We start from the raw sequence: 27,223 nt of genomic DNA on the forward strand, positions 1-27,223 counted from the left end.
CTAAAGGACTTTTGAAATACCATTTTCATTCCCAGACTTTAAGACATTTTGCCCCTGGCAACCGCTCCTCCCCCAAAATGTGTAGATAGACAGATTAACAGTGATGGCGAACCTTTTGAGCTCAGCATGTCAGCATTTTGAAAAACCCTAACTTAACTCTGGTGCCGTGTCACATATAGAAATTTTTTGATATTTGCAACCATAGTAAAACAAAGACTTTTATTTTTGATATTTATTTTATATATTTAAATGCCACTTAACAAAGAAAAATCAACCAAAAAAATGAGTTTGCGTGTCACCTCTGACACGCGTGTAATAGGTTCGCCATCACTGGATTAGATAGATAGATAGATAGATAGATAGATAGATAGATAGATAGATAGATAGATGATTGATGATAGATAGATATACATACATATAGGAAGAGGGGTTGTATGCTACAGAGGAAAATTCCTGTCCTATGACCTACATGCAGATTCCAATCCTCAGATAATATCTCATTAAATCTTTTTTTAATTTCTTTATTAAGTTATTACATATGTGTCTTTAAATCTTAACCACAGCCATGTGACTCATCTCTTTTCTTTTTGCTATTCTTATCTCTGTTTTACATTTGAGGAAACTTGGTAAGGTGAAATAATAGGGTGCCCAAGTTTACAGAATAGAAAGTGGCAAAGCCAGAACTCAAGTCTGTGTCTAACACCTGGTTCAGTGTTCTGTCCACCATTTTTTCACAGCCAAACTCCTAAGACCTGGTGCATCACTCAGGCAAACTCACAGCTTTCAGAATGCTGGTTGAAAGCCTAAGGAGCAGGAGCCTTGCACTCCTCTGCTCTGTTTCTTTCTCTTCCCATAATCTCTCCTTCTTCTTAGAAACCATACTAAGGCAATCTAAACATTTGCAATTCAAGGAGAAGGTTTACCCAAAGTTTAAAAACTACCCAGATCATCCCACAGAAGGCTGGGAATCTGCCTCCCATCCTTTGTATGAGTTTGTGCTGCACTCTGGCAGCATGGTGTGGTGGGTAGTTCAGAGAAAGTTTTTACCTTATCAGTATAATCCTGTAAGGTAGTTGTGAAGGTTAGAAATGATAAATATTCAAGGGCAGTAGGTAGAGCCTTATAAATTAATGGCAGTTACTTATCCTGGCAGCAGGGTCTAATAGAAAACATACTGAGAGTCAGGAGTCCTAAATCTATTATGGACTCTCTTATTATGTGATCATGGTCTCTAGATACACTGGGTGATCACTAAGGGCTCCTTTCATTTTTAATATCTGTGCTTTTAGAAATGAATGTAACAAATGCTTGTTTTAAAAAAATCAAGCTGGACAGAATAAAATTATGTAAAAAGTGAAAGACCCTACCCTAGCCAGTTGCTCAGTGGTCAGAGCGTCAGCCTGGAGAATGAAGGTATGCATGTTCAATTCCAGTCAGAGGCACATACCTCAGTTGCAGGCTGGATCTCCAGCCCTAGTTGGGGCATGTGCAGGAGGCAACCAATCCATGTATCTCTCTCACATGTTTTTCTCTCTGTTGTTCCCCCTCCCTTCCACTCTCTCTAAGAATCAATGGGGGAAAATATATCTTCAGGTGAGGCTTAACAAGAAAAAGTGAAAGACCCCTATCTTGCCCTGTTCAATACATTCCCAAGGTAACACTTGTTACCACTGTCGTTATTTTATCTGTATTCTAAATATATACAGGTATATGTAAATATATGTATATACAGGGTGGGGCAAAAGTAGGTTTACAGTTGTTCTTATGGAAAATAATATAATTAATAAATAATAATAGAACTCTGTTTCACATATTCACAACTGTAAACATACTTTTTGCCCCACCCTGTATGTATAGATATGTGTATTTTACACAGTGATCTACTACACACATATGAAATGTTTCATAAAACTATACACATGCTTACTACATGCAATATATTCTGATCTATTCTACATCTTTTTTAAATACTGACATTGATTTCATGACCCGAAAATAGATGGCATCTTTCAATTAAAAAGAAAAAAAAAAACACCCTAGCCAGCTTGGCTCAGTGGATAAGAGCATAGGCCTGGGGACCGAAGGGTTCCGGGTTCAATTCCAGTCAAGGGCATGTACCTTGGCTGCTGGCTCTTCCCTGGGCTCCTCCCCCAGCCTGGACCCTGGTTGGGGATTGTGCAGGAGGCAAACAATCAATGTGTTTCTCTCACATTGATATTTCTCTCTGACTTTCCCTCTCTCTTCCACTCTCTCTAAAAATTAATGGAAAAATATCCTCAGGTGAGGATTAAAAAATAAATATTTTTTTAAAGAGGAAAAAAAACTCTGCTCTGGGGCCCATGGATGTTTGGAAATACAAGCAGAAGAAGTATAGACATCCTGTGATGTTAGAACAAACCACATATAGACTTCCTGGAAGAAGATTAAACGAGATACATATAAGGGAAATCACTTGGCAGAATCTGGCACAAATAGGTATTTGATAAATATCAGTTTCTATGATACCTCCTCCAGTATTGCTATCCCCCAATGTTTCAAGAAGTGTAGGTACCTACAACCAACATAAGCATTATAATCAATGGTTGCTAGCCAAAGGCTAACTACCTTAATATTTTTGATTCTCCACTAACATCAAGGAATGGAGCTGTGCTGCCTACATGATAAAAGCAGCTTATCATTTTCAAGAAAATGTTTTTTGAGCCATTTGGATAGAAAATTTTGCAAAGTATATTAAACACTGACTTGACTTCTTACAAGGACTATACGGAATCTAGCCTTTTCTCAAGGACCCAGAGTCATAATTATGTACACATAATGGTAAATTTTAGAGCTGGTAGATGCCTACCTTAGAGGTCACCTAATCAAATCTCTCACTTTGCAGATGAACAAAATGATGTCCCAAGATATTTTGCAATTTGCCAAAAGTCACTGAGTAGGAAGGTCAAGTGATTCCCATTATTCCAATTTTATTAATGTACTACTAGAGGCCCAGTGCACGAAATTCGTGCACAGGTAGGGTCCCTAGGCGTGGCTGGTGATCAGGGCTGATCGGGGCCTTCCAGCTGCTGACCAGGGCCTTCCTTCTGGCTGCGGCCGAGGCCTTCCTTGCCCAGCTGCCAGCTGCCAGCCGGTGCCGTCCTTCATTCTGTGCCACTCCCTGGTGGTCAGCACACATCATAGCGAGCAATCAAATTCCCGGTCTCCCAGTTAAACTCCAGAGGGGACACTTTGCATATTAGCCTTTTATATAGATAGATAGATAGAAGATAGATGCTGAGTTCTATCTAGCAAGGTAGTCAGGATTTAGGAGAAATGCCACTTATAATTTCCATGTGTGTTATTTTGGTTACCTCATCTCTTTCCTTATAATCTTTAGCAATAAAACTTTTAAAAAGGATGTATGTGTTTATCCTCCACAAAAAAATTATTAAGCTAGTCTATTCCACAACCCATCTTAGGGGAAGAAGGCCAAAATATTACTTGTGTAGTGTACTTGAGAAAGGAAAGGGATGCAGATTGAATCACTATGTGGCCTTCAGAAAGCAAGAAGTATGCAGTGATAAGCTCACATTGGCTTATGAAGAGCTCTGAGGATGTAACTATCAGGAACCACAAATAGTTCCTTAGATTAGGTAAACTGCACAAGGGCAGGGGCTATCCTATCTAATAAAAGAGAAACATGGTAATTAGCCGTACATCCGCTATCCTTCCCATTGGCTAATCAGGGCAATATGCAAATTACCTGCCAGCCAAGATGGCAGCCGGCAGCTAGGCTACTGACACGAACAGGAGGCTTTCTTGCTTACGTGACGGAGGACTCCAACGTTCCCCATCTGCCCCTGCTGGGCTGTGAGCTGCTAAGAAACATTGTTACAAATATAGAAGCTAAACAAAACCCCAGAACCCTGTTTTCAGTCAGCCGGGATCTCAGAGCTGGAGTCGCAACAAAGCTTCAAATACAGAAAGTAAACAAAGCCAGAAACCTGCTTTCAGCAGCAAGGTCTCACAGCTAAAGCTGGCTCTCAGCTCCAGGGACAGCCATAAATCCAAGAATTAAAAAAAAAAAAGGAAAAAAGGAGCGGTTGGGAGCTTCAGTCACCCGCCAGCCTAAAAATGGCCCTCAGCCCCTCACCCAGACTGGCCAGACACCCCAGTGGGGACCCCCACCCTCAAGGGGGTGTGACCAGATGCAAACAGCCATCATCACCTCATCCAGGCTGGCCAGGCACCCAAGCAGGACCCCCACCCTGATCCAGGATACCCTTCAGGGCAAACCAGCCGGCCCCCACCCGTGTACCAGGCCTCTATCCTATATAGTAAAAGGGTAATATGCCTCCCAGCACCGGGATCAGCAGAGCTGTGAAGCCTCCTGGCCCCTGGAGCAGTGTGACAGGGGGCAGCGCCCAAACCCCCTGACCGCCCTGCGGCTCTGTGTGTGACAGGGGGTGGGGCCACAACCTCCCTATCCGCCCTGCTCTGTTCGTGATGGGGAAGGCGCCCCAACCCCCTGATCGGCCCTGCTCTGTGCCTGATAGCAGGGAGCTCCCCAACCCCTTGATGGGCCCTGCTCTGTGTGTGACAGGGTGCGGCCCCCCAAACCCCCCATGGGCCCTACTCTGTGTGTGACAGGGTGGAGCCGCAACCTCCCCATTGGCCCTGCCCTGAGTGTGACAGGGGTTAGTGCCACAACCCCCTGATTGGCCCTGCTCTGTGGGTGACGGGGCGGCGCCCCAACCTCCCCATCGACCATGCCTTGAGTGTGACAGGGGGCGGTGCCCCAACCCCCCAATTGGCCCTACCCTGAGTGTGACTGAGGGTGGCATCACAACCTCCTGATCGGCCCTGCTCTGTGCGTGACAGGGGGGAGCTCCCCAACCTCTTGATCGGCCCTGCTCTGTGAGTGACAGGGGGGAGCTCTCCAACCCCCTGATCGGCCCTGCTCTGTGCATGACAGGGTACGGAGCCCCAACCCCCCTGATGGGCCCTGCTCTGTGTGTGACAGGGTGCGGAGCCCCACCCCCCTGATGGGCCCTGCTCTGTATGTGACAGCGTGCGGAGCCCCAACCCCCCTGATGGGCCCTGCTCTGTGTGTGACAGGGGTGGCACCACAACCCCGATGGGCCCTGCTCTGTGCGTGACAGGGGGTGGCGCCGCAACCTCCCCATTGATCCTGCCTTGAGTGTGACAGGGGGCGGCGCCCCAACCCCCAATCGGCCCTGCTCTGAGCCCAACCAGGGGCTACGGGGCAGGCACCTAGGGATTGGGCTTGCCCTCTGCCACCCGGGAGTGGGCCTAAGCCAGCAGGTCATTATCTCCTGAGGGTCCCAGACTGTGAGAGGGCACAAGTGGGGCTGAGGGACACCACACCCCCGCCAGTGCACAAATTTTTGTGCACCGGGCCTCTAGTGTTTTTAATAAATGTGGATTGAAAACACTGACAAATGACTGTTTGTCGCTACACTAAATGGTCCCAGGTCATTGTACTGTTTGATGTAGGTTTGCGTTTTAGGTATTAGACACTTACCTTTGACATAAAGATATGAACTGTTGCTTATGTCTAATGGCACCGCACCCCCAAACACAGCTTTTATAAAAGCTGATAACACTCCCTCTATCTTCTAATAGGATGCTTCTAATATACTTGAGAATGCTAAAGCCATTTCTTTTTTTTTTTTAATATATTTTATTGATTTTTCACAGAGAGGAAGGGAGAGGGATAGAGAGTTAGAAACATCGATGAGAGAGAAACATCCATCAGCTGCCTCCTGCACAACTCCTACTGGGGATGTGCCCGCAACCAAGGTACATGCCCTTGGCTGGAATCAAACATGGGACCTTTCAGTCCACAGGCCGATGCTCTATCCACTGAGCCAAACCGGTTAGGGCACTAGAACCATTTCTAAAGAAAGAATTAAAATGCCCTAAGTGAGAGCCTGAGGGATTCCCCTATATAAGAATGTCATATTACCACATAGCTCTTGCAACTTCCATTTTGCCTGCTCTACTGTTGAGTCGTTGACTCTGCTGCAGATTGAAGGTTACAGAGGTTGCCAGATAAGTCACCTCCAGTTAGGTGTTATGTTACTGAGACTATTTTTAACCTGAAACCAATGATACTTCTCTACAACCCACAAAATTAACATTCAAATGTCTTTTTAAATTGCAAAATGTCTTGAAAATGACAATTGTGTACCCAAACTACTGGTAAAGGCCACTTTCTAGTCTAGACACTTATCACATATCTATTTTTGTCCTCTTCCTTAAGACTTCAGTTGGTTCTCCTTCCTTATTCTATTTTGTCTATATTTTCCATGGTTCAAGTACTTTATCTTATTTCTCTGTCTTTAGGTGTTTCAGAGATGTTTCCTGCATTTTGTAATCAAAAGGAAATGGATTTAACTAAGAAAATACATACAAAACCTTATTTTCCCAAAATCTCTTCAAAACATGATCTTAAGAAAAACTTTTGTATTATGAAAAATGGGAAAAAAAATAATCAAGGTCATTAACTTAAAATATTTTACAGAGATTTTACTTGATGAATCAATTAGCTGTTAATGATTTTTTAACTAGAACTAAATCTGCTAAAAGAAAAATTACAGCCCAGCTGGAGTGGCTCACTGGTTGAGTGTAGACCTGTGAACCAGGAAGTCAGGGCACATGCCCAGGTTGTGGGCTCGATCCCCAGTAGGAGGTGTGCAGGAGGCAGCTGATCAATGATTCTCTCTCATCATTGATGTTTCTGTCTCTCTCTCTCCCTCTCCCTACCTCTCTGAAATAAATAAAAATATATTTAAAAAGAGAAAAATTACATTTCAAAGAGCATTCATGTCTCTGATATATGCATGATTAATTCTGCTTTTGTCAGTAAAACTGAAGCTATGAAACACTGCTTTTCCTGATTTACTCAAGCTAGTACATTTAGTAAAGCAAACAGAGTGTAAAGGCTACTTTCAGCAAACTATTTCAGAAATAAAATATTCCAAATATATTAAAAATAATTCCAATTAACTAATGATTGAGTTTATTAGAATCATTTATTGGGGAAATAACTTTTATCCATTTTTTTTCACTTTAACATATCTAAAAAATACTTCATATCATAAATTCAAGCAATGTGCTTGATAAGCTCAGAATATGTTCACCATTAAGTGACCATAAAAACATAATTTTTTAATATTAACTTCAAATAAGTTCGTCCTGCCCTAACTGGTTTGGCTCAGTGGATAGAATGTCGGCCTGCGGACTGAAGGCTCCCAGGTTCAATTCCAGTCAAGGGCATGTACCTTGGTTGCGGGCACATCCCCAGTAGGGGGTGTGCAGGAGGCAGCTGATCAATGTTTCTTTCTCATCGATGTTTCTAACTCTCTATCTCTCTCCCTTCCTCTCTGTAAAAAATCAATAAAATATATTTTTTAAAAAGTTCTTCCCATACTAAGAGTAATAGCATTACTCTCACTAAAATAAGTCTAACATGAATCTTTTCCCAGATACCAGATGCCTCATGATGCAATTTTCTGGATCACTCACAGTATCTTCCTACCTATATCTTAACATACTCCAACACAATGGATATAGTCCATATTATAAACTGAATCACATGGCAGAATATCCTATATAATAAAAGCCTAATATGCAAATTGTCCCCTCAGACAGTCATTCCATTAGGAGTTTGACTGCTCGCTATGATGTGCGCTGACCACTAGGGGAAGTGCAGAACATGGTGGGCATCAGCGACACACTGCGACCTCTCGCCAGCTACCTGGGGGTGGGGGTGATGGGGACAAAGGTGCTGTGAGAATGCAGGGTATCCACTGAGCTCGCTCTCACTCCTCCTGCTACCCTCCCCTGGGACACCAGGGCGTGTGTGCTGAGGAAGCCCCCGGGCTCAGGTGCCGGGCGCCACAAGGAGCCCACCCCGCACCCATGCAGCCTCTTCCGGGTGAACAGGGACGCTGCTGCCAGGACCACAGGGACCTGTCAGGCTCCCCGTGGGTTAGTGCAGGAGCTGGTCCACGAGGTTGGCCGGGAGAGAGCGTGCTGCCCTCCCACCCTCGCCCCCGGCCATGGCTTCCATGCAGCACTACTGGGCAGCCCAGAGGTCCACGCTGTACCTGAGCCCGTGACATCCGGCTGCACTCACTGCATTTCCATGTGGGACTCAGGTGCTGTTACTCAGGAGGAGTGGGGCATGTGGGGGCCTGGGGGCCCAGGTGCTGCCCAGGGCCCAGAGGTCAGCTGGGACCTGCCCTTCCACACCAGATGCTCATGCTTCAATCGCCAGCCAGGCCTAGGGACCGCACCCGTGCACGACTTTAATGCACCAGGCCTCTAGTTTATTATAAGAATTAATGGCATTTAATAATGAGAATTAGCAATCAACAATTTTTAATCCAGATAAGGAAAAAAAATCAATGATTCTTAAAAATTTTTTAAACACCTCAAGTTCCTAGGTAACAAAAAAGAAAGGCAATTATATAGAACTCAAGTGTGGTACAGCAACTACTCTAAAATGGATGTTGTTCTCAGTTTTAGGATAGACTGGAGAAAATAACTGAATAGTCTATTGGCTTCTTCCAATATCTATTCATAGCAATTACAGACTAGTTATTTGCAGTCATGCAGTTTTCAGGATGGGAGTCAACATATCTTTACTGTGCTGAGAATAATTACCCAGGTGCAACTAGAATAAGAGAATTTTTGGTTAGGCAGCACCTAAAAGACTATCTAGTTTACCCTTCCTGTATTCAAAAACAAGGAAACTGAGGCTCAGAGAAATTAAGTACCTAGCCCTCGCAATTCACACAGACAGTTAATAGCTAAGGAAGGTCTAGAACCAAGTTTTCCCAATTATTTCTCCTAATATGAGTTAACGCTGAGAGTCAGAACCATTGATTCTCCTTCTGGGATAAGATGGGCCTTTGGAAATTTAACAGCTGTGTGATCTTGAGCAAACTGCAACCTCTCCAAAGCCCCTTCCCTCTTCTTTTAAGTGTAGAAAATACATACTCTAATAAGGCTGTTGTAAGGATTTCATACAGCTTATGAAGTGCTTAGCACCTCAATTAGCAAATAATAAGCATTGGAAAACAGGTAGCTATTATTACTCCTGATCTGGAAACATGGCTGCTCCTACTGTTTGAGAAGACAAGAAATTGAATTCAATAACACAATGGACAAGGTCTCATCCACCAGAGCTTCTCCAGCCTAACACATTCTGCAGACAGGAGAAAACCCCACCCAACAATCTATTTCACCCCATCTAAAACCCATCCTTTACACTGTTAAGAAAAACAAAATACCAACTGCTGCCAAATGTCTTCTGCCATGTGTTGTATATATAATTTGTTAACTAGAAATTGCAGAGGGGTTTCTGGCTCCACCCAAAACATGGAAAATAAAATGGTGGGACAACAAGGGGAAGATAAGATCATACATCTGAACTGGAACTTGCAGAAGCTTGTTCTCAGCTCATTTAGTTGTGGGCAGGTAGGTGGGTTGAGAAAACAAAATTATTTCTTTCTGCATCATAAAGCAGAAATAATGGCTACCTCAAAAAACACAATTACCTACACTTCTCAACACAATAGAAAAGAATCCGTTTTCTAGCCCTGGTAAATTAAAACGCACATGGGTAACAACTGAGCATCTTTTTCGAAAAACTGAGGTTTCAGCTGTATCCAAGCTGCATTGAATCCTAGGATTATGAAAAATTCCTATGAAATGGCGAGACAAAATGATGGGAAATATCACCTTGAAATCAACAAGGAATCATGTCATGCCAAACGTGTCTCCATTGATAAAATCCCGACCCTCCATTCTCATGACACTGCAAACCCACCTCCAAGGAAATTACAGGAATCACCCACAGCAACCAACCTCAGCATTCGGCATCGACCGGATCGACCCCTACTCAAATGTCGCTAAGCACCAGGGGTCCCAAGCCCCTCCCTGGAGCTGCAAGTCCCGCGCTGTATCCCGACTACCTCACTTCCTTTCCGTCCTCCCTCCCAGGCTCAACACCTGGCATTTCTCGCCAACCCTCGCCACCGAAAGAGTTGGTAGGAACAGACTTCCTATACTTTGTCAGGGAAGTACCAGAGCCACAACATACCCGTCCCTATTACGATCACATCAAACTCCGAAGGGAGATCATCCGCCATCTTGACAGGAAACATGTCATGTGACTATTGCTTGTGAAAATGAGATCAAGTTAGGCATTGCCTTGGTAGAAAGAGGAAGAGAAAACAGTGCATTCTGGGTATTGTAGTTCTTGAGTGGCGGATCCGAGTAGCTAAGCATTCTATTTGAAATGTTTGCGCGAATGTTAAAAGCTCAATTCATTTTCCAGGCCGAGTGCAATAGCGTGTTTAGCCTGGGAGGTTTGGAACAGAAAAGAGATGTCTATTTTACTACGATGGCTAGGATGAATGTGGGGAGACCTGTGTACTCCTTGACAATGATGAATCAAGAATTGTTAGGAGACACCGAGGACAGAGAGAAATTGAAAAGGGATTGCTTTGTGAACAAAGGACATTTTCATTCCAGCCTGGTGTGTGTGTCTGTACTTTCGTTTTGACCCCGAAGCATGATTTTTGACACCAATACTTTCAAACTATATGCTGTATCTTTTTTGCCTCTATGTCTTTTCAATGAAAGCCCACGAAAAACCTTTGGCTCTAGTTTCGCCAGAATGGAACCCTCATCGCGTCTTTACTTGTTCTAGTTAGTCCAAACAACCACCCTGACAATATGTATTTGCAAAATTAGCCTTGCTTAACAGGGGGGAAGAAAGATGAAAGTATGTTAGTTGCTTGATAAGCGTTTATTGATTCAGAATCTGGTATTCTATACATAGACAAGATTCTCCCCATAAACTACTGCACAAATGATCAAGGTAAAATAGCCTTTACAGTAAAGTGATTAAAGTAAATGTATTTGATGATGGGGTTTGAGTAGTCTATGCCAAGCAGCTAATATAGCTCTCAAGTATTTTCAAGGTCAGCTTCCTCCCACCCTAGCCCCACCAAACCAAAGAAGAGGGTGTTCATGGGAGTGAAGAAAGGTACATTTTTTATCTGCCTTATAAATATAAAATTGTAGTTACATTACAAGAGTTCCAAAATAATTCAGAGAAAGTGCAGTAGTGGACCGTTCCTTACATCACCTGTCCTGGAGTTGTTTGTGGTTCCCCAGTCACCCTGTTGTTCCTTCAGCATGGAATGATATTCACATCCTCTAGCTAACATTGATCCCCAAGATTCAGCTTGGCTTTTACCATCTCCTCCTTTCACTTCCTCCCTATATTGGATTAAATTTTCCTGTATAGTGCTACCACTCTGTCATAACCTCTCATATTGCACTGAAAGTATTTGCATTTATCAGTATACAGTACACATATCCCCATACATACTCACAAAAATACACACCCACATATGCAACAGCCAAAATTATAAGCCCCTGTAAGACAAGGACCATGCTTTATTTATCTTGTTCTTCCTGTATCTTTCATAAGCCTGGCACAATAGGAATTTAATAAATGTTTGCTGAACTGAGCTTAGTTCTTACTCCCCTAATATATGGTGGGTACTACGGAGACAGGGACTGTCTTCACCTTTATATTTGCAACCACTATGATGTTTCATTTTTTGAAGATGCTCAATACCTTTGTTACTTTGCTAAGGTTCCATGGAAAATCTCTAAACTTGTATTTTTCCCTAATCATTAGCAGCATTGTACATCAGTATTATCAGAAGTGAAATAGACCTTATCTGTGTGATCTATAAGACTCTTGATACCACCAATGGAAAAGGAAATTAATAGTTTTCCCAGGGCAAACACAGGAAACTTTCCAAAATCTCTTCTAACAGTGATAAACCATAGATGGGTGGTTAAAAACATGATAAATAAAGTATTCTATCTTACTTTGGATATACTAGTATATATATACATATATATCCTTTTCACTATGAATATAACTAATTTTCAGTTTTCCTTAAATATTCATTCAGTACCTATTGTGTGCAAGTCACTAATTAATATGCTACAATTACAGCAATAAACAAAACAGACAACAAAAAAGCCTGACATCATGAAATTTATATCTAATGGGATAAAGCAAAATAAACAAATACTCTGTAGTGCTGATTTTCCAATATGTTTTGCCTCAAATTTCAAATCCCTTTTTTTACAGAGACTAGAAAGCATGATCCTCAGAAATATATAATTGCCAGCATATATTTATCTGTTGTTTTTCTGAAGCTATCACACCCTCTCTGGGCATGGAAAAAATTAGAAAAATGTAAAGCTTCTGCATGGAGAAAAATTTCAAAATACCTTTTCTTTCAAATGTATTTATGTAAATGTTTTGCAAAGTAAAGATGAATATAGAGCTGACAATTTCAGTAAATAGCATAAAGTAAAGCCATTTAATTGCCATCCCTTCTATTATTTTAAGGACATCTATTTTTGAGAACTGAAATATTTTAGTTGGCTAAAGTGATAATAAAATGAGGCGATGGATACCTATGAATTGATTACCCTATTAAATCACTGCAACACTAATTTTGTACTGAGAGGTTTCTATGAGTTGAAAAACCATGATTACCTGAACATTTACCTTTATTCAGAAGTTTCTTCAACTGTGAGATGTGATGTACCATCTTTTTACAAACCAGTAATTTAATAGTCCCTATTTCTGGTCTTTCCTTTGAGCTCCAGATCAATATATCCAACCCCTTACTCAACATGTCTTCTAAACATGTTCAGTACTTAACTCCTGAACATTTCAACCACATTTCAAAATCCAATTGCCCAGTGTTCCCTCCCTTAGAAATGGAACCACTTTCTAATCAATTACTCAAGTGAAAAACTTAAGAATCACACCTGATATAAATCACTTTTACCCCTAAACCAATGCATTAGCAACTCTTGGCAGGTTTATCTCAAAGATATATTGTAAATATATACACCTCTCATTATGGACTTCCCCCATAATCTCTTGCCTAGACAATTACTATAGATCCCAGCTAGACCCCTTATTTACACTTGCTTCTCTCCAGTCCACTCTCCACACTGCAGGTAAACTTTTAAAAATGTATACATGATCATGTCTTCCTTTACCTAAATCTTTCATGACTTCCCATTGCTCTTAAAATACATTCACAACTTTTAAACATTGTATAAAAGGCCTTGATAAACTCTCCAGTCTCATACCTTTTATCCTTTTCTCTCTAAGCTCCAGTTACATTGGCTTGCCTTCGTTTCCTCTAATACCCCATGCTCCTTTCTTCTTCAGGGCCTTCACACATGCTGTTCCATGTGTCTGAGGTGCATTTTTATCCTTGTTCCTTTCTCATTTTGCAGTTCATTCAAAACTTCACATACTCTGGCAAGTCTTCATTGAGTCCACAGTCTAGCTTAGGTCTGCTATCCCCCTATTCCCCTCCTTTTTTGAACTTTTCATGATTAGAAATATCAAATATTGTTTCATATCTGTTATTTTCATAGACGGTAAGTTCCACAAAGGCAAGGACTGTGCCTATATTATCTATCATTATATTCCCAATACATAATTCAGTGCCTGCCTAGCATATAATAGGCACTCAAAAATATCTGCTAAACTCTCACTCTGAGATTATATCCAAAGCAAATAAAATCACTATCTTGAAGAGATAGCTGCACTCCCATATTCATTGCAGTCTTATTCACAGTGTTCATTGGCAGATGAATGAATAAAGAAACTGTAGCATATACATATAATGGAATATTATTCAGCCTAAAAAAGAAGTGAACCCTGTGATTTGCAACAACATGGATGAATCTGGAGAAGGTTATGCTAAGTGAAATAAGCCAGACACAGAAATAAAAATATCACATGATGTAACTTTCACATGGAATCTAAAATAATATTAAATTTAATTCATAATAACAGAGTGTTTAATGGTGCTTACCAGAGGCTGGGGTATGGTAAAGGGAAGATATTAATCAAAGAGGACAAAATTAAATTATAAGATGAATAAGATCCGGGGACCTAATAGACAGCATGGTGACTATGGTCAATAATATTACATACTTGAAATTTACTAAGATTGTAGATATCAAGTGTTCTAACCACACACATATAAAAGGGTAACTATGGGAGGTGGTGGATATATTAATTAGATTGTGGTAATCACTTTACACTGTATAAATATATCAAAACATCGTGTTGTATACCTTAAATTTATAAAATGTTAATTTGTCAAAAATAAATAAAGTTTCAAATCTGCTGAATTGAATAATAAAGTATAGGAAGTCTTTAAGAAACAACATGAGTACTGTTTTAAATGGGAATAAAATAATTGATAACTCAGTAAACTTCTTTAATCAGCTGGTTTTGTGTTTGCAATTGTACAAGTAATGCACATGTGGTTAATTAAAAACTCCAATCAGCCCAAAAGGTCATACAAAGACTATTACGACTAATAAGTCTCTATGCTCTCCCTGTCCCGCAGCTGTCCTCTCCAGAGATAAGCACTGTTTTTCATTTCTTGTGAATCCTGGCAGAAACTGTGTGTGTGTGTGTGTGTGTGTGGTGTGTGTGTGTGTGTGTGTGTGTGTGTGTGTGTGTGTGTTGTGTGTATGTGTATGTAGCAGTAATCCCACTCTTTTTAAAAACTATATTTTGCCCTAACTGGTTTGGCTCAGTGGATAGAGCATCAGCCTGCGGATTCAAGGGTCCCGGGTTCGATTCCGGTCAAGGGCATGTACCTTGGTTGCGGGCACATACCCAGTGGGGAGTGTGCAGGAGGCAGCTGATCGATGTTTCTCTCTCATTGATGTTTCTGACTCTCTCTATCCCTCTCCCTTCCTCTCTGTAAAAAATCAATAAAATATATTTTTTTAAAAACATATTTTATTGATTTTTTACAGAGAGGAAGGGAGAGGGATAGAGAGTTAGAAACATCGATGAGAGAGAAACATCGATCAGCTGCCTCCTGCACACCCCCTACTGGGGATGTGCCCGCAACCAAGGTACATGCCCTTGACCGGAATCGAACCCGGGACCCTTGAGTCCGCAGGCTGATGCTCTATCCACTGAGCCAAACTGGCTAGGGCAATTCCACTCTTTTTAGACACAAAAGGCAGAATGCTGTAAACATTATTCTTCACCTTACATCTTTATTTATCACTTAATATATTTTGGAGATCCTGTGTTCTCAGTACATATACGGATGCCTCATATTTAATGGTTACCTATAATTCCATTTTATGGATATGCCATGATTTATTTAATATTCCTCTATTAATGGATATTTGGTTGTGGTTTTTTCCTAGTCTTTGCTACTACAAATGGATAATGGTTATGAATTCAGACTCTTGACCAGACTTCCTAGGTTTGAGTCCCAGTTCCATCATTTACCAAAATGAATGGTCTTAGGTAAGTTATTTAACCTTTCAGAACCTCTGGTTCCTCATCTGTAAAATGGCAACAATGATGTTACTTAACTCCCAAGGTGGTTATGAGGGGAAAATAAAGTACTTAGACTACATTTGACTGATAGTAAGCAGTCAACATATTCTTTTGGTAGTAGTAGTAGTAGTAGCAGCAGCAGCAGCAGCAGCAACAGTAGTAATCATTGTGAGGATATGGGAGATACCAACTTTCACCAATCTGATTGGCAAAAATAAAAATGTTTGCTAACACACAGTATTGGTAAAGGTATGAGGGAGCAGGCATATGCGTACATTGTTAATGGAAGTGGGAATTGATACAATTCATTTGGAAGGTGGTTTGTCAATATCTGTCAGTGATTTATTTTTTAAATATATTTTTATTGATTTCAGAGAGGAAGGGAGAGGGAGAGAGAGATGGAAACGTCAATGTTGATAATCATTAATCGGCTGCTTCCTGCACACCCCCTACTGGGGATCGGGCCACAACCCAGGCATGTGCCCTTGAGCAGAATCAAACCCAGGACCCTTCAGTCCTCAGGCCGACGCTCTATCCACTGAGCCAAACCAGCTAGGGCATGTCAGTGATTTAAATGCATATATTTGATGCTTTAGCATTTTCTCACTTGGAATTTATCTTACAGACTGGTGAATGTTTAAATTCTTATTTGCAATGATATAACACCATAATGATAATTTCAATATTTTTTCTGACTATTGGGTTTTATTTTTTATTTGTTGAGAAAGAGAGAGAGAGAGAGAGATTGGCTGCTCCATTTACTTATGCATTCATTGGTTGCCTCCTGTATATGCTCTGACTGGGGATCAAACCCACAATCTTGGTATTCAGGATGACACTCTAACCAACTGAGCTACACAGCCAGGATCTGATGTCTGGGTTTTAAATTCATGTCACCAAAAAGTAACTTTTTATGGTAATAAATAGTTATTTTGACTTAATGGTACTGCTATGCAGTAACATAGCATAGATAATCTGTTCTTAAATAAAATATAAATACTTTTCCTCATATAAACATAGTTAGGAAAAGCTTATATAAATTCAAGGATCATAAAAGTTAGTGGTGGGAGGATAGAAATCTTTGTTCACTGAACTATCCCAAGCATCTAGAGAAATTCCTATAATTGAATAGGAACCTAATAAAATATTTATTGAATGCTGAAGAGGTGTGATCTGTAATATTCACCTGTGACACCCATTTCAATTCCATGTTCAACCCTTTTCCCCAGTATGTTCTGGGAAGAGTAATTCTGTAGGATAGTAATAAGAGGTTCATGATAAAATGCATTCAGGGGTCAATTAGTTAGATGGTTTCTTTACTGGAGGACTATTCAAATCTTTTATAATAAATATACATCTGAACTATAAGGATTTCATACTTTGGGAAACACTAGGCTGGACTATTGATCTGACACAGAATTATATTTCTTATATTATCTTATCAGTAGGACACAGCAAAAATTTTCTAGAAGTGGTAATGGGCCATATGGATCAGAACTATTATATACTCTTCCCAGATGCCAGTGTTATTATTATTGTTTATGATCCAGCAGTCACATAATTTTACACCTCTCTCTCTCTCTCTCTCTCTCTCTCTCTCTCTCTCTCTCACACACACACACACACACACACAAATTGAATCTACTACCTTGGGATCTCATCTTACCGTATTGTAAACAACCAAACTAACCAGACACTGACTTTTTAGCATAAACTAAAGTAAGAGTGACAGATAAACTATGGATACTCTGAGTTCTTTAAGGTTAAGAGATCTTCTTAGAAAATAATAATGTCTGTGTGAATGTATATATCTTAACATCATGAAAAGCAAGTTGTTCAGGAAGTATATTAATAACACCTTATTACAAATTCCAAACTTACAAAGGAAATTTTTTAAATGTAGAACTGGTGTTAGAGCTTGCTTTGAATTAAAATATTTTTCTATCACTAAGCCTATGCTCATAGTGGAAATAAAAATTATAAGCACAAGTACTCTGGACAGTAAAACATAGTTAAAAATGGAGAAAGTCCAGTCTGTTGAAGAATAACCTAGAATTACTTGAAGTAGTACATTTATGAGCATAATGTATGTTTAAGAATTTTAAAATATACCCAGATGAAGTCAATGTAGACTTACTTTTCAAATATGTACAAATATTACTCTATCATACCATTTTCTGTTATATAAAATTCAGGTTCTTTGAATTCATGTTCATTTCCATCTCTAAAAGATAATCAGTGTTATGACAGCAATCATTTCCACTACATGAGAAATCTGTTTTAAGTGCTGGTTTTAAAAACAAAATGACTATTTGTACTAGCTATTGTATTTGTCAGCTTCTTCAATACAGAAATATTTAGAAAAAATTTGTATTTTTCATAATCCTTGCAAAACAAAACAATATACCGTGAACAATTTTGTGGGAATTTCATGAACCTTTACAGAAAGTCTTGCTGTTCTTGTTTCAGCTGTTTAATTGTAATGTCATAGTAACAAAAAGCAGCATACCCAATTCTGCATGGATGCATAAGCACATTAAATAAGGAAGATTTAACAAAGTAAATCAGACACTGGATTAAACATTTTCTGCATAACAGACCACAAAATATGCTTTCATTTTACCAATGGCTCCTTGGCATTAGAAGCAAAAGAAGTGCATACCAACATAATTAAACTGAATATTCAGTGGCCTGATTGCAAAACTTCCCTATATTTTATCAAACTAACATCCAGTTAATTATAATTGTCTAAATATATTCAAGCACACAGATTGAAAAAAATAAGTATAAATACTATTCATTTGCATTTTATCATTCAATACTTTTTCTTCTGTTTTAATTTTCCCAAAGTTTGAATGCAGTAAATTTTCTGTATGGTTGCATAAAATAAAAAGTTCAGACAAACACTTGGAAATATGCAATATGGGATGTTTTCACATTTAACGGATTTTATTTTTAATTTTTGATAAGAAAAAAATCTTAAAGAGATATTTATGCTAAGTGAAATAAGCCAAAGACAAATACCATATGATTATACTTATATGTGGAATCCAAAAAACAAAATAAATGAACAAAAAAAGAGACAAACTTATAGACACAGAGAAAATTTTGATGACAGCTGTATGGGAAGAGGACTTGGGGGAATGGGTGGAAAGGGGGAAGGGATTAAGAGGTACAGATTGCAGGTTGCAGAGTAGTCACAGGGATGTAAAATATAGCATCGGGAATATAGTCAATGATATTGTAATAACTATGTATGGTGTCAGCTGGTTACTAGATTTAATGGAGTTATTAATTTTTAAGTTATAGAAATGTCTAATCCTAGTGTTGTACACTTGAAACTAATATGATATTGCATGTCAGTTGTAATTAAAAAATTAAAAAAATATTTTAAAAGTAAAATAAAATATTTAATTTCAAAGGGTGCACTATTTCCCTCCAATTTGCTGACAAAACCTTACATCAGAATTTATAACAGGGCAATTCATAAAAAATTTAAATGTTCTATAGTTTGTACTGGTAGTCTCTCCTTGGATTTGTGTTTTATTAGTACAGTTTGTTTTTACTATAGTATATTTGTGTTTTATTTCAATGCAAAAGCATATTTAATTAGTTATAATCAGGAAATTATTGAATAACCTGAAATTTAGAGCTGTCTATCATCTCTAATCCTCAAGAATAATGGTTTATTAAGTCTATGTGTGACTCAAATTTTTAAGAATAGAAAATCATTTCATGTTTGGACTAACTTTGTGATAAGTTTGTGTATAAGGAGGTCATTTGAACTATATTTTATTTTCTATACAGGTATACAATAAAGGTTTGGAGATAAATACATGACATGCTTACTAGAAAGCAGGAATTGTCTCTGTATTTATATATTACCAATGCCTACCATTACTCCTGTACTTTCACGTGGAAGCTACACTTCCTGCACCCCTACCAAAAGGCATCAGTTATGTTTTAAATACCACATTACTTCAAGTTTCTAACCACAGTAGATTGGAGGACAAAAAAAAAGCTGACCCAAGACAATCCTGGCTGTATAACTAAAACTAATTATCATAATGTATGTCAACTATAATGAAAAACAAGCTTTTTGAAAAATGAGAAATCTTGGCTTGCAAATATTTATGCCTAGACTTGATCACTGTTTTTGTTCTTCGTTTTTGTTTTGTTTTTTGTTGTTGTTGTTTTGTAGTTGCTCAAATATTTTTTAAAATCCTTATTGTTGAGAGTATTACAGATATCCCATTTACCCACCCCCACCCCCATTGCCCTCCTCCTCCCGGCTCCTGCACTGCCCCAGGTCTTCAACACCCTACTGTTTGTGTCCATAGGTAATGCATATATGTATATAAGTTCTTTGCTTAATCCCTTCCTAACCCCTCCCCACTTGTCTCTGAAATTCTTCTGTCTGTTCCATGTTTCCATGCCTGTGGTTCTATTATATTCATCAATTTATTTTGCTCATTAGATACCTTGTTTGTTTATTTTAATTGTTAGATTAAATTGTTGATAGATATATATTTATTGTCATTTTATTGTTCATATGTTTCTTCTTCTTCTCCTCCCTCCTCCTCCTCCTCCTCCTCCTCCTCCTCCTCCTCCTCCTCCTCCTCCTCGTCCTCCTCCTCCTCCTCCTTCTTCTTCTTCTTCTTTTTCTTCTTCTTCTTCTTCTTCTTCTTCTTCTTCTTCTTCTTCTTCTTCTTCTTCTTCTTCTTCTTCTTCTTCTTCTGGAATACCCTCCAAGCCTGGCTGGTGTTGCTCAGTGGCTGAGCATTGACCCCTAAACCAAGTGGTCACTGGTTCAATTCCCAGCCAGGGCACATGCCTAGGTTCTGGGCTTGATCCCCAGTAGCGGGGGTGGGGAGAGGAGGCAGCTGATCCATGTTTCTCTCTTATTGATGTTTCTCTCTTATTGATGTTTCTATCTCTCTCTCTTTCCCTTCCCTTTCTCTCTCTCTAAAATCAATAAAAACATTTAAAAAAAGAATAACCTTCAACATTTCATGTAATACTGGTTTGGTGGTGATGAACTCCTTTAGCTTTTTCTTATCTATGAAGCTCTTTATCTGACCTTCCATTCTAAGTGATAGCCTCGCTGGATAGAGTAATCTTGGTTGAAGGTCCTTGCTATTCATCATTTTGAATATTTCTTGCCACTCCTGGACTGCAAAGTTTCTGTTGAGAAAACAGCTAATAGCCATATAGGTGCTCCCGTTTAGGTAACTAACTACTTTATTCTTTCTGTTTGCAAGATTCTCTCTTTGTCTTTAACCATTGGCATTTTAATTATGTAGTGTCTTGATGTGTGCCTCTTTAGGTTCCTGTGTTTGGGCCTCTCTGTGCTTTCTGGACTTGTAAGTCTATTCTGATTTAGATGTTTTTACTTCCTCATATTCCAAATTGCTGATTTAATTATCAGAATCCTTTACTGTTGAATCCTGTAAATTATTCTTTATTTCAGTTAGTTTATGCTTAATTTCTGACTGGTCCTTTTTCATGTCTCTGAAATTCTCACTTAAAGTCCTTGAAAGTCTCACTAAGTCCCTTGAAGCCTTCATTAACATCCTCAAATATCCTTATAACCTCTTTTTTGAACTCTGTATCTAATAGTTTGCTTGCTTCCATTTCATTTAGTCCTTTTTCTGGAGATTTCTTCTGTTCTTTCATTTGAAACATGTTTCTTTATCTCCACATGTTGGCTGCTTCCCTGTGTGTGTTTCTATATATTAGGTAGAGCTGCTATGTCTCCTGGAATTGGTAGAGTGGCCTTGTGTAGTAGTTGTCCTGTATAGCCCAGTGGCTCAGCCTCATCAGTCACCTGAGCTCGGCACTATAGTGTGCCCCCGTGTAACCTGTGTGTACTCTTGTTGTAGTTGAGCCTTGAGTGCTGTTGGTGTCACTGGGAGCACTTGACCTCCAGGCCAATTGACAGTGAGGACCAGCTGCAACTACAGCAGAAGGGCTGTTGTGCAGGAGACACCCTTATGGATCAGTACTTGCTTCAATTGAACTTTGGTGCTCACTGAGTCTGACCCTTGAGTGTGTCACTCATGGATGTGTGGAGTTGTAATCTAGTGTGGTCTGAAGCTGTTCACTGGGTAAACTGGCTCTAGGCACCCCCTAGAAATCAAAGTCATCTACTGCCTGTGCCCTCCTAGGGCCACCCATCAGGAGGTACAAAGGGATCTGCAGATGGATACTGCTTGTGTTGGGCTTGCAAGTGCCCAGGAGAGGCTAAGCTATGAAGCAAGGCAGGCTACTGCTAGTGCGGGCCTGGGGCCTCTTATTGAGTGGTGTGGGGCACAATTATACCAGCTACTGCTTGTTTGAGAGATGTTAAGAAAGTCTGAAGCCTGAGCTAAGACTGGCCATTCATATGGAAAAGCTGCTGCAAACAGCTTGGGTGGGGTTGCAAACTCAGTGGGGTCTCAGGGAAACACCAGGGCGTCAGCATAGAAGCAATGACTGCTGTGAGCACCCTTGTCTGAGAGAATGCTGTCCTCGAGTTCTTGCTCTGATGACAGACAGTCCAATTCCTCCCTGTATGCCCCAAGATTCCCCCAAGCCACTTCCCCAGCACTGGATCTCAGTGGTAGCAAGTCCCAGTAAGTCTGAGTGCCAGTCCTTTAAGAGGAACTGCCTGGGACTCCAGCAGCCTCCAGGACACTCAGCCACAATCCCCACTGGTTTTATAGCCCAAAGTTACTGGGCTTCTCTTCACAGCTCAGAAACCCTGGGCTGGGGGTCTGGTGTGGGGCTGGGACCCTTTGCTCCTCACGGGAGGCCTCTACAGCCAAGATATTCCTCCCAATTTAAAAAAAAAATGCCACATTTGGGTGTTGGACCAGCCCTTTCTCCATTTCTGTCCCTCCTGCCAGTCTCAATGTGCTTTCTTCTTTAATTCTCTGTTTGCAGGACTTCCATTCAGCCAGATTTCAGGTGATTCTGATTGATGGTTATTCTGTATTTTAGTTGCAATTATGATGTGGTTGTGGCAGGCAGCGATTACTGTGTTTACCTATGCCACCCTCTTGGTTTTTCTTCTTGAGCCCTGTTTAAAAAAGATTACCTGGGCCAATCAGATTCCCTTTACGGGAAATTCTTTAAAAATGACAGAAGAGAGGAGAAACCATGGTGGCATAGGTAAACACCTGAAATTGCTGCCTCGCACAACCACTTCAAAAATACAACAAAAAGACAAAATGGGCATCATCCAGAACCACAGGAAGGCTGGCTGAGTGGAAATTTACAACTAGAAGGAGGAAAGAGAAAAGCACACTGAAACTCAGAGGAGGTGCGGAAGTAAAGTGCAGAGGTATGGAGGCATGCGCCCAAAGGGCTGGCAACTGAGGAAGTGGTTGTCTTTTTTAATCGGGAGGGAGACACAAGCTCCCGACTGCTCTGAACTCCAGTTCAGACTCTGGGGACCCAGACTCAGATGGGGAGAAACTGGACTGTCTGGCATCAGGCAGAACTCGAGAGTGGCTTTCTTTCAGAGGTGCTTGCAGCAATTATTGCAGGACACTGAGACCCGGGGTCTCTTAGGGCAGGGCTGAAGATCAGCCATAGCTGTTTGCTCCACCCTGTTGATTCCCTGAGACCCCTGCCCCAACCAACTTGTGCGCGGAGGCTTTTGCATATAAATGGCCTGGCCCTTTGCAATCTAAAATTACCTAACAAACTGCAGCTGGGTCAGAGAAACCCAGAACATCCAAAAGAAGGCCCAAGGCCCCACAGCAGCTTGCATTGCTTCACAGCTGGGCCTCATTTGGGCACCTCCAAACCCCAAACAAAGAAGAGGAATCTGCAGATCTCTCTGTAGCTCCTGCTGGGTAGCCTCAGGCAGAGGCTAAATTAGCACCTCCTTAGAGATCCAAGAGCCCGTGTATCCAGTGGTCAGAGTGGGACCATCCAGATTACAACTCCTCAGACCCATAAGGGACACACTCAGGGGGCAGACTCAGTGAGCACCAAAGCCCCACTGAAGCAAGCCTTGTCCCATAAGGGTGTCTCCAGCACAGAAGTTCTCCCACCGTAGACACAGCTGATTCTCACAGCCAATTGGCCTGGAGGTCAATTCCTCCCAGTGATACCTACAACAATCAAGGCTTAACTACAACAAGACTGTGCACACAGAGTGTCCACCTCAGGTAATTAGGGAGGCTGAGCCACTGGGCCCTATAGGATACCTAGCACAGAAAGCCACTCTATCAACACAGGGAACCAGGCAAAATTTGGAGACAAAGAAACAGGTCAAAAATGACAAAAATACAGGAAAGCAAACTACTGGATACAGAGTTCAAAACCACGGTTATAAGGTTTTTCAAGAATTTTCTAGAAACTGCTGATAAATCTAGTGAGACCCTCGAAGGAATGAAAAAGGACCAACTAGAAACTAAGCATACACAGACTGAAATAACGAATATTAAACAGAGATTCAACAGCAGACTAGATGATCGCAAGAATCAAGTCAAAGATTTGAAATACGAAGAAGCAAAAAACACCCAACCGGAAAAACAAAAAGAAAAAAGAATCCAAAAATATGAAGATAGTGTAAGGAGCCTCTGGGACAACTTCAAGCGTACCAACATCTGAATTATGGGGGTGCCAGAAGAAGAGAGAGAGCAAGATATTGAAAAGCTATTTGAAGAAATAATGACAGAAAACTTCCCCTACCTGGTGAAAGAAATAGACTTACAAGTCCAGGAAGTGCAGAGAACCCCAAACAAAAGGAATCCAAAGAGGACCACACCAAGGCACATCATAATTAAAATGCCAATAGCAAAAGACAAAGAGAGAATCTTAAAAGCAGCAAGAGAAAAACAGTTAGTTACCTACAAGAGAGTACCCATAAGATTGTCAGCTGATTTCTCAATAGAAACTATGCAGGCCAGAAGGGAGTGGCAAGAAATATTCAAAGTGATGAATAGCAAGAACCTACAACCAAGATTGCTTTACCCAGCAAAGCTATCATTCAGAATTGAAAGTCAGATAAAGAGCTTCACAGATAAGAAAAAGCTAAAGGAGTTCATCACCACCAAACCAGTATTATATGAAATACTGAAAGGTATCCTTTAAGAGGAGGAGGAAGAAGAAAAAGGTAAAGATACAAATTATGAACAACAAATACACATCTATCAACAAGTGAATCTATAAATCAAGTAAATTAAAAATCTGATGAACAGAATAAACTGGTGAATAGAATAGAATCAGGGGCATAGAAAGAGAGTGGACTGACAATTCTTGGGGGGAAAGGGGTTTGGGGGTGCAGGAAGAGACTGGACAAAAATCGTACACCTATGGATGAGGACAGTGGGGGGGTGGTAATGGCAGAGGGTAGAGTGGGAACCGGGTGGAGGGGAGCTATGGGGGGGAAAAAGAGAAACAACTGTAATAATCTGAACAATAAAGATTTAATTAAAAGAAAAGTAAAAACGACAGAAGATTAAGTACCCTTATAACCATTGTTTTGAACTCTGAATATGGTAAAAAATGACAGAAAATAGAAGATACATTATAACAGAAGATGAAAGAAAGTATTGAAAATTGTCTTGAGGTAAAGTGGACTGGAGCAGCCATTAAGTGAGGGGTTAATCTTGTATCTATATATTTAAAAGGCTAAGTGATCAGCTGTCCGTCCATCTGACCATCCAACCAACTAACTGGCCAGTACATATGATGGGCACTGGCAATTTAAAAATAAATGTTGACTCATGCGTGTGCGCTACATATAAAGCTCTCGCTGGTGCAAATCTCATATGTGTGTTTCAATCTGTCATTGTCAATCATCAATTTGGTTGTTTTTGTTGACATTCTGAAGCTGAAAGAAAGCTGCGTTGTCGACAGAATATGCCCAAACAACTACGACAACTTTTTGCATATATATGTGTGTTTGGATGTCTTTCTGATGCAGACAACTTATGGGATGAGAATAAATCTCATTTTATTGAAGATTTTTGTTGGAAATTACACCGCAGAGAAGGTGCCTGTGTGAACTGTGAAATGCATGCCCTTAACAAAATTCAAGAAGTATTCACATTGCATGGAATGAAATGTTCCGATTTCAAACTTCCGGACTATCCTTTAGTAACGAATACAAATACATGTGATGAATCATATGAGCAACAACAGGAAGAGGTTTTTTTTTTTTTTTTAAATATATTTTATTGATTTTTTACAGAGAGGAAGGGAGAGAGATAGAGAGTCAGAAACATCGATGAGAGAGAAACATCGACCAGCCGCCTCCTGCACATCCCCCACCGGGGATGTGCCCGCAACCCAGCTACATGCCCTTGACCGGAATCGAACCTGGGACCCTTCAGTCCGCAGGCCGACGCTCTATCCACTGAGCCAAACCGGTTTCGGCAACAGGAAGAGGTTTTGATCAATTCTCTGAATGATGAACAGTTGGCAGCCTTTCAGACTATAACGTCAGCCATTGAAGATCAAACTGTACACCCCAAATGCTTTTTCTTGGATGGTCCAGGTGGAAAAACATATTTTAAAAATATATTTTATTGATTTTTTACAGAGAGAAAGGGAGAGGGACAGAGAGTTAGAAACATCGATAAGAGAAACATCAATCAGCTGCCTCCTGCACAATCCCTACTGGGGATGTGCCCACAACCAAGGTACATGCCCTTGACCAGAATTGAACCTGTGACCCTTGAGTTCACAGGCCAACACTCTATCCACTGAGCCAAACCGGTCAGGACAAGGAAAAACATATTTTTATAAAGTTTTAATACATTATATTAAAGGTCGTGGTGGTACTGTTTCATCCACAGTGTCTACAGGAATTGCTACAAATTTACTTCTCAGTGGAAGAACCTTTCATTCCCAATATAAATTACCAATTCCATTAAATAAAACTTCAATTTCTATATTCGACATAAAGAATGAAGTTGTTCAAACCATTAGAAAGGCCCAACTTCTCATTGTTGATAAATGCACCATGGCATCCAGTCATGCTATAAATGCCATAGATAGATTACTAAGAGAAATTATGAATTTGAATGTTTCATTTGGTGGGAAAGTTCTCCTTCTCAGAGGGGATTTTCAACAATGTCTCCATGTTGTGCTGCATGCTCTGTGATCAGCCATAGTACAAATGATTTTAAAGTACTGTAGTGTCTGGGGATGTTTCAGACAGTTGTCTCTTAAAACAAATATGATATCAAAGGATTCTGCTTATAGTTAGAATGGTTAGTAAAACCTGGAGATGGCAAACTTGATAATAGTTTTCATTTAGGAGTAGATATTATTGAAATCTCCTGTGAAATGATTTGTAATGGATCTGTTATTGAAGCTACCTTTGGAAATAGTATATCTATAGATATATTAAAATATATCTAAAAGTGCGATTCTTTGTCAAAAAAAATGAGCACATTCATAAATTAAATGAAGACATTTTGGATATACTCGATGGAAATTTTCACACCTATTTGAGTGATGATTCCATCGATTCAACAGATATGCCAAAAAGGAAAATTTTCCCATCGAATTTATTAATAGTATTACTCCTTCAGGAATGTCATGTCATAAATTAAAATTGAAAGTAGGTGCAATCATCAAGCTACTGAGAAATCTTAATAGTAAATGGGGTCTTTGTAATGGTACTAGATTTATCATCAAAACATTGCGACCTAACATAATTGAAGCTGAAATATTAACAGGATCTGCAGAAGGAGAGGTTGTTCTGACTCCAAGAACTGATTTGTCCCCGTCTGACACTGGACTCCCATTTAAATTAATTCAAAG

General features: G+C 40.1%; 1 protein-coding gene across 1 annotated transcript in view; it reads right to left on the minus strand.

The window, feature by feature from the left end:
• CHM (CHM Rab escort protein) overlaps positions 1 to 10,183 on the minus strand; it is a 258,996-nt gene extending 248,813 nt beyond the window's left edge. The window contains exon 1 of the mRNA XM_036305573.1: positions 10,115 to 10,183. Coding sequence (XP_036161466.1) covers positions 10,115 to 10,178 — 64 coding nt within the window. The 5' untranslated portion in view covers positions 10,179 to 10,183. The remainder of the gene's footprint in view (positions 1 to 10,114) is intronic.
• Between the last annotated feature and the right edge of the window lie 17,040 nt (positions 10,184 to 27,223).

This window comes from Myotis myotis, unplaced genomic scaffold, assembly GCF_014108235.1.
Source record: "Myotis myotis isolate mMyoMyo1 unplaced genomic scaffold, mMyoMyo1.p scaffold_m19_p_4, whole genome shotgun sequence".
NCBI classification, from domain to species: Eukaryota; Metazoa; Chordata; class Mammalia; order Chiroptera; family Vespertilionidae; genus Myotis; species Myotis myotis.